This window comes from Patagioenas fasciata, chromosome 3 (genome assembly GCF_037038585.1).
Source record: "Patagioenas fasciata isolate bPatFas1 chromosome 3, bPatFas1.hap1, whole genome shotgun sequence".
NCBI classification, from domain to species: domain Eukaryota; kingdom Metazoa; phylum Chordata; class Aves; order Columbiformes; family Columbidae; genus Patagioenas; species Patagioenas fasciata.
In genome coordinates this window covers 35,419,474-35,432,784 of record NC_092522.1, presented here as the reverse complement: position 1 = coordinate 35,432,784, position 13,311 = coordinate 35,419,474, and the positions used below count along the sequence as shown (strand labels likewise).

The 13,311-nt window shown below is 37.5% G+C and overlaps 1 protein-coding gene across 3 annotated transcripts in view; it reads right to left on the bottom strand.

The window, feature by feature from the left end:
• The window catches only part of RBKS (ribokinase), a 70,293-nt gene that overhangs the window by 25,566 nt on the left and 31,416 nt on the right, over nucleotides 1-13,311 (bottom strand). For all 3 annotated transcript variants that reach the window (XM_065833294.2, XM_065833295.2, XM_065833293.2), the window contains 2 exons: nucleotides 10,990-11,154; nucleotides 5,890-5,981 (listed from right to left, as the gene is read on the bottom strand). In XM_065833294.2, coding sequence (XP_065689366.1) covers nucleotides 5,890-5,981; nucleotides 10,990-11,154 — 257 coding nt within the window. The remainder of the gene's footprint in view (nucleotides 1-5,889; nucleotides 5,982-10,989; nucleotides 11,155-13,311) is intronic.

Genomic DNA, 13,311 nt, shown 5'->3' with positions numbered 1-13,311 from the left:
CGCGGTGTTGGACTAGAGACCTCCAGAGCTCTGTTCCTAACTTCTATGAAACTCAGCAAATATAAACTGGTGAAATAACCAGGAGTGTTAATTCTTTCCTAGAATCATAGAATCATTCCAGTTGGAAGATACCCTCAGGATCATCAAGCTCAATCACAATTTAACTCTAGCACTAAACCTTGTCCCTAAGAACCTCGTCTACACACCTTTTAAACCCCTGCATGGATGGTGACTCCACCGCTTCCCTGGGCAGCCTGTTCCAATGCTTCACAACCCCTTCTGTGAAGAATTTTTTCCTAATATCCAATCTGAACCTTTCCTGGTGCAACTTGAGGTCATTTCCTCTTGTCCTATCACTTGCTACTTGGTACCTCAGGGAGGTACCATCATTTGGACTGCTTTTTGTGCACCTACCACAATGACAATGTTGCAAATGTTCCCAGGTACTGCTGGAACAGAAATAAGAAATAATAATAGGGAAACTGTGCCAGTTTTAAGGTTAACCCATCTAAAACTACATATGATCATTTAAAATATTTTTAACTTTAAATATTTAAATACAGTAAGCCAGTTGGCTACAAACTTGGCTTGTAGCTTAGGAGATTTCTTTGAGAATGACAGAAGAACTCAATCTCATTAATTCTAACACGTGTGAACAGTCCCAATGAAGTAGTGAAACAGATTTGGTGTATAAGCAATTGCAAGATCAGGCCACAAGCCAAGCTAATTCCAGTTGTTTCAAATTATAAAATTTTTACATATGTACAGGCAGAAATACTTATCGTGCTAGAATAATTAAAAACTGATTGAAATGAATTGGCTTGAAGCTATTCCCTCCCCTCCTAAAAGTAACATGTTTCATTTTAGACTAAATATGGGCAATTTCATAGTTTCCAGCAACTGATAAAATGAGGTTTAGAACAAAGTTGAAATTAAAATATACTGTGAGCTTCTGGCAACTTTTATGTAATGAAGTAATAGTAGCTTTCCATTGCTTAGAACAGAAAAAGTGGATTCAAGAGGTGTTCTCAAATATTTTAATTCTAAGGGACCTTTTACCTTTTTTTTTTTTTATTACTAGATATATCAATTATTTTTTCTTAAGAAAGACTATCACTAGTATTAATCTCTCTATATTAATAAGCACTATCTTAATTCAAGATCTCTAATCCAAGAGTAGATCTCTAATCCAAGAGTCTGGATATACTTTTATAAACCTGATATTCTTTGAATCTTGTAAAAGTCAATAATGTCTCTCGATTTTGGACATGCTAAAAAGAACTTCCATTATTAAAATTTCTTCCAAAAATGATCTAGCCTCTAGTAATAGACAATAACACTTGAAAGGAAAGAGTAAGATAGTATCTAATTTTCTGTATTATTTTTATACATCTTGCAGCTTTTTTAAACAAAATCAGCTATTAACTTATATTTAGTTGTGCTGCTTTCTACCACTGAAGCCCCAAAGTATTCTGTTAGCATTTAATTAAATCTTTGCTAGGCCTTTCTTATTTAGATCAGAAGTCTGATACCCACTTTACATCAGGGAGAAAGCAGTTCCCAGTTTTGCATTAAAAATAGCCTGACAAACTAAATCATTTGTTGTAAGCATTTAGGAGTTTTCCTTCTCTTCAAGGCCTCCTTATTATTCTTTGGACAGAGAAGCAGCTGTTCTTCAAAACGTTTAGGATCAAAATAAAATCGCTGATGTGCAATTTATTTTGGTTCCTAACCTGTAGGGCTGTGTAATTGCGTGCACACACTAGAGGAGAAAAACAACACATGAACTGCATTGACGTTGTGGTTGTGCCCAGAGCCATGCCGCAGCAAGAAATCACACAAATACGTGGGAAAAAAATGGCAAGTATTCCAAAGAGCTCATCTTGTATAGGGTTGTCTCTTTCTCAACGTTTATATAATAGACGACTGAAAAGAACAACCATTGGTTTTCACTAAGATGACATTGGATACATTTATTTTTCATTAGAAGAATTAAGGGAATGGAGAACTAGCACATTCCTGCACAAACCTCAGGGATTAGGCTGTGCTACATCTGGGAATTAACAAACCAGTCTCAACAAGTTTGATCTTTCTGGGAAAAGATAAAACTGAACTACATGCTAAGCAAAGAAAGAACTGATAACCTTGCAAGATTTGTTCTGAGTTTTTTTGTTCATGAACCACATAAAAAGAAAGTAATGTCAGACATAAAAAAAATTTATTATTGTAACAAGCAAGAGTGAAAAGAACAGCTTGTGAAGAGCCTTCTAGACAAACTAATGGTAGATAATTCACTGATAGTATAATTTTGTTTGCTTCTCTCTAGCACATAAATCCATAAGAACAAGCTGTGCTGTTATACCAGATACTGCATGTGATTTCATTAAATCCCAAGGCATTTCATGAAGGATGGAGTATAAATTGTGATGTTGTATTTGATACTCGCATGTTTGGGACCTGAAATACCATGGCTGCCTGAAGCCTTAGCTGGTATTTTTAAACTTTTATTCTGTGACAAAGGCATCACAGATCCAAACTCCTGACCTTCATGGCAGTAAGTAACAGAAGCTTCGGACTCAGCAATAATCCAGCTAATCACAAGGACTACCCCTTTTTTCTCATTTTTAATGACACAAACGCTCCACATAGTGCATGTATGAGATGTCTTAAGCTAAATGGCTAGCTTTGTGTTCTACAGCTAACAAAATCTGCTGTTACAAACACATCGTTCACATAATGTCCACAAACCACAGGATTTTATCATTTAAAAGTATTTCTTGGTGAACAAGAAAGATAAGGAAATTTTGTTAAAATGGTGTGATAAATACTTGTAAATTTAAACAACTAAGAAAGCCAAACAAAGCAATAAAAAAAATCAGTGCAAATTTAATCTTAGCGTACATGTCTGTGTTACAAAGAATGTTTTAGAAGCAGTTGAAATGCATAGCTCTACAGAGTTCATCTTTAAACCTCAAGCGATTTATTAACTATTTAAAAGACTTGGTAAAGATAAAGCAGAAATACACTGTTTTTTTTCTGGTAGTACCTAAACATCCCAAATAAAAAATGAAAGAACCCAAAAGGGATAAAGCTGGAACATAAATAGGATTTGGGGCAGAAGGGGCAATGGAACTGGAACAGAACATCTCAGGAAGGCAGCTTTAAGCAGCACATTCAATAAATTTGTCCACAGAGAATAATCATTTTTAAAATCCGTAAAATAAGAATGGCCGCAGTGGCTCAGAGCAAAGGTCCATCTTATCCAATTGATCTTTTCTGACTGTGACTGCTAGTTGATACTGAGGGAAATTAGAAAAAAAAAAGTATAGAAAGATATTTTCCCAGCATATATTCTGGATCATCAAAGTCTTTAAGTAGTTCCTAGTTTAAGATGATGAAGGAAATCCAGATGTAATTGGCTGAATGGACGTAGTTAAAAAATCATAATTATCTTCAAGATCTGCAGAATTAACTTATGGCTTTTAAGTGCCATACAGAGATGTGACTGGTAACCTTTATTTGGGTATGTAAACGTGTCTCTACATCAAACTTCTCAAGTGCATACATTACAGGGATCTGAAATTAAAGAAAGTCATGAAAGAAAACAGAAAACAGATGGCATATGAATATATAACAATTACTAAAAACATAACTTTCAAACTTGTGACATAAGAAAAACAAATGCTTCATTTTTCCTCCTTTGTCAGTAAAAAGAAAGGAACAATGGCCATAGTTCAGCCCTGAAAATCAATTCAATAACAAATCAGACACACAGAGAGGATGAAATCAATTGATTATTACAGTTGTGCTAATGTTATTGATTTCATTGTAAAGTATGAATAGGTTGTTGCTAAAAGCCAAGGTATTTATGCGCCATTCTTGTTCTCAGAATATGCTGTCCAGTCCCACGCTTGGAACTGTGCTCTTGTGATATGGCTGTCAGGAACTTCCATAGGTCTGCCTTTTCCATAAACTCAGAAGAGATGAGCCTCCTCAACAGTAGAGAGCATATTTCTGCATCTGACTCTGCATATAGTGATCCCAGCTATCTTCCAATGGTAATTACTTTTTAAAAGAAAGGAGCAGAAAAGAATGCAGACTGTACCCCAGCTCTGCAGGAAAGGTAGAAGAGCGAGCAGGGATCTATTGCAATTATACACCTGTATTTCTTGTTCTCCAAATAGAAGTAATTTTCTCTTCTCCATGTGGTGGTAATAATAATAATAATAATAATACACCCTGGCTCCAGCAAGCCAAACTTCTCAAAGAATGTCTCTTTCAAGACTGTCCTCTAGCAATAAAGTATAACAAAGGGTAAACTTTAATAGGTGTTGCAAAGAGCATTGAGGGAAAAGTCTGGAATAGACAAGAAATGGAAAACAAAGTTTTGTTTCTAACGTGTGGGGGATAAGTTTTCACAGGGGAAAAAAAAATGAAACACAAACTAGTGACATTATGAAAATATCAAACAACTAATGACACCTACTAAATTGTTGGGAGAGTCTGGCTGTTCTCAGCCCAAAACGTGCACCTCTGTGCTGCTTAGCCAATATTGGGGCAGAGTCCAGGCCTAAGTGCTTTCTGAAAGCATGAAGAAAACACTGCACGATGTCCCGAGGGTCCTCAGAACAAGACTAAATACTTTGCCTTAGCATTCTCTTAATCACATGTAACTGAGTTCTGACAGCTGTGGGACAAATAACAGCGCAAATGATATAACTTTCAGTTACACTGGAAACTCTGCCTTCCAGAGACCTGAGGAATCCTGGCATCTCCCACTTTGCTATTTGGCCAGAATGCTCTACCTGAATGGACTCTCTGACCTTGGCAGACATGTTCTGAAACACCCCAGAATAAAATTCAGATGTCCATTTGGGTTACTTAGACTGATGCTTAAGTGCTAGAAGATTCGTGAACTGAGAAGTTCCAATATGGTTTGTAATGACATTTAACAGAAATTTCAAAAGGGGCATTTGAGTCTTTAAGAACATACTCTGACAAACATTGCAATCAAAAACTCCTATAAGTAAGGAGGGCCATGCCTTTCTCTTAGCTTTTCCCCCTCTTGATCCAAGGGTATGATGTTCATTGTAGAACTCATGTTTGTTGGAGATAACTTTAACTATGATCAGGGCATGGTTTCTGTTCACTAGATTGCTTCTCCCACATTCCTGTTTATATAACAAGAGGGTGAGGGGTAGGAACACATCCTGCATTAATGCTAATAAATAGGAAATTTAAATGAAGGCCTTATGAGATTAGCTTAATTTGCCTCTTGTGACAAAAAGAATTTCCTTTGGGAGAAATAACACACTTGAATTAGAAACAAAAAAAAAAAGAGGGAAAGGAAGAAAACAAGAACAACAACAAAAAGGAAAACATACAGTTGAAGGGCCAGAGAAACAGATTCACTGAAAGCAGATCTGACAGGAAGAGGCACATGAAGCTACTATTAACCATCAAGTGCAGCATGTGTGCATCACCTCCTGGCAAACGAGTTTAAAACTGTTAGAGCACTACGGCTAGTGCATTCCTGCTAAGCCTGTCAGAGGACAGCAGAACAAGGACGAGGATCTGTTTCAATATTTACCACTCACTGATAACATTTTTAAAGTGTCCTTTTGTGGATTTGCTTCACTCATCTACTTGTAAGAAAGGCTGGACACAACTTTCCTGCTGCAATTCATTTAATTTTGAGTGCAATCTACAGGTATTCTAGAATACTCTTCTTTGCTCATTAGGTCAGGGATCAAACTTGTCACCTCCAAAAGTCCTACACCAGAGGAGCACGCCTCAGTTTTCCTGGTCCCTATGCTGCATTTCTGAGAACAGAAACTCTGAAATGTTATTGCTTAAGACTCCTTATTTAACATGACATATGACCATTACCTCAGTTTCATTGCAGCAGAAGATGTCAGAATAGGTATAAAACTGTGGATCTAGGTCAGCAAGGGCTGGAGCTGGATTAAATAAAGTCTTCACTGAAAAAAAAAAAGAAAAGAAAAGAAAAAGAAAGTCTAAATCTCTAGTGTTTCAGATTCACAAATCATTACCATTATGGCTAATTCACAGCCCCCACCAACGTTTGTTATTAACACAAAAATGGTTCTCAGTTTCTGTGTCCTCATTTTATAGAACTGCTAAAAGTTTTGGCTATTATATGAAAGTTTCCTTCTAGTCCATGTGCAGGCACCTGTCATGATGGGAACACGACATAAGAGTAACAGAAAAAAAACTACCAAGAAATTATTAAATTTAAACAAAAGGCAAAAAAGCCTTAGAGAGTAATGCAATTTGTTTAACTGATGATGCTTCTTCCAGGATTTTAATGAATTTTACAAGAACTGATTTAGTTCTAGAATTTTTTCAGTGCTTTTATCTGCGTTTTGTAGCTGAAGGAACAGGGATACGGAGTAATGAAGGACATGTCCAGACAAGGAGTTAAATGCGCTTCTGAATGTGTTACCTAACTTGTTTAAACTGCCACATTATACAACTGTAGTGCAGACGAGGCACCGTATACTTTTAATATGCTATCTGGCAGAGCTAGACCTAAACTTAACACGTGGTAGAATATGTTAGCTAACCGAACTTTAAACTGTAGCCTAAGGCCACGTGTAACAGCAGAAAAGGTTTGTCATGAGGACAGTGTGAGTGACTTACTCACTGCTAACCCAGGAAGTCTGCAGACTCGGTTTCTCACTTTGCCAATTTTATGATTAATACTTCAGTGTCTTAACCACAAGGCCATCATTTTTTTAGATAAAGCACACACTCTTACTTCAGAAATATTCTTTATAGTAAGTGATCAAATCTTCCAACTTGGATGCCTAAATTTTCAGTCCTAAAAGCATATTTAGACCCAAAGCTATACCATGTAATATTCAGATACTCTGAACACAATCCCAGTTAATGCCTTAGAAGAGAAAGATGCACAGAGAGTTCTGAAATCTGAGTACCGAGAAGTTTAGAAGATGACCTTTTTGATTAACACTCAGAAAGTTTGAGCCTTTGACTGTAGAACTTTATGATGCCTCTCTACCTGCCTCATTAAAAAGAGTATTAAAGCGACAAAGGCATTTAGTCAGAGATCACGAAATGCAAGGATTAGGATTTCCAATGAAACCTTACTTTGGCTCCCTTATATTATTACAATACGGTATGTATTATAATAAACTCTTTAATTATATGATCACATACAACTGAAAAAACAGCATGTGATCACATAATTAAAGACTGCAACATAATACATATGCAGAAAGGAGACAAATTAAGGTTTCACAGGCAAACTTAACTCTTGCATTTCCTATTTTCTGAATTGCAACCCTAAAAAGCTTTTTTTATAAGCACAAATCTTTAAGGTATACTTTCCTAGGTAAAACAAAGAAACGGTGCATATTGGAAAAAAGCCTCTGCCACGTGGTATCATATTCACATACACATGGGTCAGGAGCAGCACTGGAAGTGTTCCAACTTGGGGTTTAAGTAATACAAATTCATTGTGAACAGGGTGTAATATGTTGCTAATAGTTTGCTGCCATGTTTAATATCTGTTGAGCAGCGGGGAGATAGAGGGACCCTAAGATGCTCTTTCAGGCTGTGAAGAACAGCATGGCTTGTGAACAGAGTAACCTGTTTGGTACCCCTGAATAACACCAAGTTATTTTCTGTCCTAACTCTTTCTCTCCCTTTGCAAAGATCCATTCTCCTCATCTGCTGTCCATTCTTCTTGCCTGCAATAGGCACTATACAATAGTAACCTTTTTCACTCAACTTTCATCACATCATATCTCTTTGCACCCCGTCTCCAATGCTTTCTTCGTCCCATTTCCAGCACCCACAACCTATTCCCTAACTCTACCTCCATATTCCAGTCTCTCCATTCAAGAAATCCTGTTCTCTGTTCCAATTTTGTTCCCCTTTCAGTTTCCCTCTTTCTCCTTCCTCTACCACCCCCAAATTCCAGCAAATTCCTCCTACACTTTTGTTGTCTGAAACCTACTCTTCCCTCCCCACCATTCCTGTCCAGCTTTGTCTCTTCTGTATTCAAATCAAGCAAGCTCCTGCCCAGCATCTCCTGGGCCTACAAGAGATCTTCAGCAGTTTAAAAGAAACTGCCTAAAACCAGATTCAGGAATTACAGTGAAAGTCATGCTGCCCAAATCGACAACTCTCCATGTCGACAGACTCTCAGGGGAAGCTAGCTGTGAAGCTCTAAGCATTTCTCAACTCTATGGGAAAGGTAGTTATTTTCCAAAAACAGGTAACACCATAAAACTCAGGCAGATTTCCATACTGTTGTAAATGCTTAGCTTTAAAAGAAAGTGCTCTTTCTATCGAGTCTTACGTGAATTTTAAGGTAGACAGTATTCATAGTTTAAAATGGGGCAGGGTGAGAGGCATTTTTCTGTTGCCTCGTTTCTGCAGCCACTACGCTTTGGCAAATTTTTTACAAATATTATAATTTAACCACAGACAAACAGCTGTTATGAAAAATTGGAGCCAAAGACTGCAAAGTTGAAACACCCAAAAAACAGACCATTTAATTTCAAGTGACAGGCAACCTTGATAACTGAGGCTGCTTCCAGTCCTGGTTATGATACATATTCATTCTTCACTGCAATATTGATAGGCTGGACATTATTAGCTGTCTTTTATAGAATCTGTAATTACAGAAGCCCAAAAACTGCTTAATGGACTTTGATATACAATAGCATTTTGTCCATCAATTAAGTGCTCTCCCTCTTGGAAGCAGCAGCAGCTTCACAACATGTGGCCATTAAAAATCTAGAATTTTCCATTCAGATTTCCACTACAATTTATACCTGCTTCATACAGTTATTCACAACCCTCCCTTCCTCCCTCTTCCCTTTCTTCTCCCCAAGATTGTCATAAGATCATTAATAATCAGTGCCACAACATGAGGATATCAGAACAAGATGTCCCTCTCTAGTGTACAGATCCAGGTGACATTCACTGAACAGAAACGAAGCGTTTTTGCCTGTGTGTCCACATTCTTTCTCCATCTTATTGTTTATTTCTTTCAGTAAGAATGAAAAAATAAAAAAATAAAAACCCCCTTGAAACAGAGGTTTGAGGCATCTGGGTATGCATCTGTTTCAAACTAAAATAGTCTAGTGCACATCCTAACATGCAGTACTGCATTATACATGAGGGTATTGCAAGCTAAAAGAAGGGAAATTGCATTAACAATTTACAGTTGGCTAAGGATAGATTTTTACAGTCCTACAAATGCAGCTGTTTACTTAGATTTGACTGTACATGACATTTGAACATGTGTATCCTATTGTTTTAAAGCAGAAGCAACCAAAGCTTTCCTGATGTGAGAGATACACAACAGACTGACAGTGCAGAACTGTAGCTGCCCCCCCCCCCCCCAAATATATATATATATATATATATATATCTGTTTAAAGTTGCTAAATGCTTCCATGTCTGTTCCATATACCAGGGTTGGATTTTTTTAATTGTCTTTAAAAAAAAACTTATCTTCTGTCATAGGCTGGCATCTTGCTGTATGAGGGTGACAAAAGTGTGAAGCAACTTTACCAAAACTATGCATAGAGTTAGAAGCAGACAAAATAAGTTATGGCTATTGACTCGTGACTCAACTGTATTCCATTAACCACTACATTAAGAATGCTTTTAGCCGTTTTTATAAAACACAATGAAAAAACAGAGTAAGCTCTTTCCCCCATTTGCTCCCTAAGTATTTCAAGCATCCAGGTGCTGCTCAGTTTTTGAAGGTTTGAAATTTTTATTTAATTTGCATGAACCCAGTTTTGACATTTCAAACAGAAGTCAAAATCATTTTTCCTCATGCACAGTTCTGTTTATACAGTTTATGACTATTACCACCACAGTTTCAGAGCCACCCTCTCCCAGCCTCCTATCTAACATAGCTGCTTAAATCAGCACAAAATACATCAACATGATGCATAAAGTTCTGTTACACCTGACATCTTCATCAGTGCATGAACACTAGTGATCACAACAGATCTCTGTGCAGAAGAAGCATTGAGGACTCAACAACCCCAATGTGCTTTGATCTACTGGAGCAAGCCTGGGCCCAGCTGCAAGGAACCAGTTCGTTCTGATCCTAATTCCATCCCTGACCTGCTGCATGATTGACCATACTATGAGCTGTACACCCCCAGTCTTGTCTTCTGGATAGACAAGAACATATTTTTAATCCCATATAAGATGCTTCCATTGCATAATTATTTACTTAGCGTTTAAATACAGAGGTAATTGTGCTTGAGTAAGTGAAAGCATTACAGGCACTTAAACAAAACCACCATGTCAGTAGCAAAACCCCATCCTGTTCAAACCAAAATGTCAGCTTTCACCTACATGCTACACTGCAGGACCTACATTTAAGAGTACTGCACAGTAACAATTTACTAATAATTTCACAGAGCATGACTCTGTCTATTCAAAGGCAACACGCCATGTCACACTCTAAGAATTTTGGTTAAGAATAAAGCGCATTTTTTTTATTTTTTACTTTAAGGATGCTAACTTCTATATAGAAAACCACAGCCATATCTACTGCTAAGCTGGGAGAATAAGGTCATTTCACACTTTATTGAGTGTGGAACTTTACTGACGTGCATTCGTTATGCCTGTTCTGCTCTGGAATAATACCAGAGTCAGGCCCATGGTTACTGACCTAACAACATTATACTGTATTTAGTCACAGAGGAGGAAAGGCAGCACCAGACATATTCAGGGACATTATAAGGGTATGGGTTGATTTGCCATTGAAGGTAAACACTGCAAAAATTTTAAAACTGAATTCAGTTTTCATTAGTCTAGCATGAATTTGTTGACTATTGTTTCATTTCTAAAGAAAACTAGTATGACAGAAACGAGAATAGACTGCAGGATCTTTATTTAGAAAGAAAGATAAAGAATATTTTTCATGCAACACAAATGAGGGAGACAGAATGGCTTATGTTAAATTACCTCCGCTGGCATGTGCCATTTTCAGAGCTTCAAGAGAAACAGCAGGGGTTATTTCTAGCTGGCAAACAACCACTTTGGCGTTACAGATGACATCAGAAGCCCTCTTCAGGTCTTCAAAATTTAAAAGCAGGTTGGCTCCTGGGACTATGACAATAACATTCTGTCCTGAAAGAGGAGAGATTGCGTTTTTTTACATTAACTTTTGCAATAAAGAATGTAAACCAGCTCCTTGCTTTTCTACAATACATTTCAGATGAAGATTGCAATTTCCATTCCAAAAACACCCCAGTAAAAATGTATGCATTACTGGCATTTTCAAATATCCAAGGGTTTCATAAGATAATCAAAAAGGTCAATGGGGCTAATGGATACTAAACTGCACAATGAATGCAGTACATATTTATTCGGGAAAAGTCATGTATGGGCTTTCCCCAGTCTTATTTTGGTGTTTTCTCTGAACTTTAAAGAAGCACTGTACTAGTCACAGGGGAGATGGGCGACATACACTAAGGCTGATATTTGCAGTTTCCTAAAATATTCCAGTAGCACTTGAAAAGCATCAATGTGATTACTGAGTTCATATGCCAAAAATGCTATAAAAATTTTAATTTTCCCATCAGCTGGAAACAGAGAATATTTCACAAAGCTACGAAAACTATGCATGTTCTGTAGGTTTCAGAAAAACTGACTTGCTCCATTTGCCTGTGACTCTTCAAGTTAGGGCCCATAACCATCATGAAAACCAGAACCAGCTTGCCACCAAAACCTAGAAAGGTAACGCCTGTGTCTAAGGAAAGCTTCGTCAGAACTGAGTTGAGTAAAGAAAGTGGGTGACATTCTTCTGCACTTAAAGCTGGCCAGTAGAAGGGTCTAAGCAAAGCTGTAAGTGTGAAAGCACCGCAGCATCTCAACACTCGCCTAAAATCCTTTTCATTCTTGTAGTTTGTTTTACAGTTAGGTGAGGAGGTTCATCTATGTAGGTTCCAAATATCGTTTTTCTTCAGACATGCAAGTAGCCTTCTTTTATTGCAGTTTCTTTCTTTCTTTCTTTTTTTTTTTTTTTTTTTTTTAAATCTCTGTTACAACACCTAGAGACCTGCAGGCATGGGTGCCTTCAAATTAAAATTTATTATTAATCACATAGGTATTAAATTCAATAAGTCTCTTGCTCCTTGATTTACGGGCTCAGCCTGCCCCCGCTGAAGATTCCTTTAAGGACTGCCAATCATTAAAGGCTACCAATTCTGTAATGAACTGAATTACCCTGGAAATAAATATTTATGTTTTTAAATACATTATTTTTGTTGAATGCAACTTCAAAGTCCTTTGAATAAAAAACATGCAAAGCTTGTCTCCCTAAATATGTTCTGAAAAGAAAGCAGGACAATGGAAAGTATAATATAATGATCTCAGAGGGAGGGGCCCAAGCTTTCCAAAGCAATTCTGCTGTCAATGGTTTGGTACAGAACAGCTGCATATGAAAAGCAAAACCTCAGCACTTAAAGCCAACGCCCTGCTTTTCAACAGACAACGATGGGCACCTTAGATAATAAAAATAAAAAAGACAAAAAAGAAAAATGAAAAAAACTTTCTGCAACAACTAAGTGCTATCAAAGACACCTGAATCCTGTTGAGGAAACGTTCAAAGTCAAATTGCACGTATTTTGCCAAGCATCTATTTTGAAAGCTCATAGGGCGCAGCAGTGCAAACAGTAAAATGCAGGGAATCGGCGGAACAAGAATATATTTAACTCCTGCCTGGACTCTGTGCTACCTAGACTCTCAGACTCTAGCCACATCTTGCTGCATTATCTTGCTGAACTATTTAGCTGTACTGACACGTATATTATTATTAGGCTTTAGAGCTAATGGCCCAAGGCGATAAGGGAGCTTGTTTGCTTAAACCCGTATGTGCAAATTCAAGGTAGACCATGCTGCACTGGATCACAGTCAGAAGCTTTTCTTTGTAACTACAACAGGTCAGAGACTTCAGGTCTGCTTTCAAATCTGCCAGGGAAATGGAGCACCTATTGTGGTGTATCAGTCCAGGCGGGCTTAACCTGAGCGCTCAAGAAAAAGCCACATTTTGCTCTTAGTTACATATACCACATCAACTGTGAATGACAGCAGCCACCACAAACTTGCACCAGCGTGCATGAAAGCAGAATCTGGACCCACACACTCAGAATGAACACCAGAATTTTGTATTCCCAGCAATCATTTTGTTGAAAGTAATTATTTCTTGCCAGGGAAATCAGATGGGAAATTAGCACCAGTGACAACAGAGTTAAAGACAGATGGCAAAGAGGGGTGGGATTCATC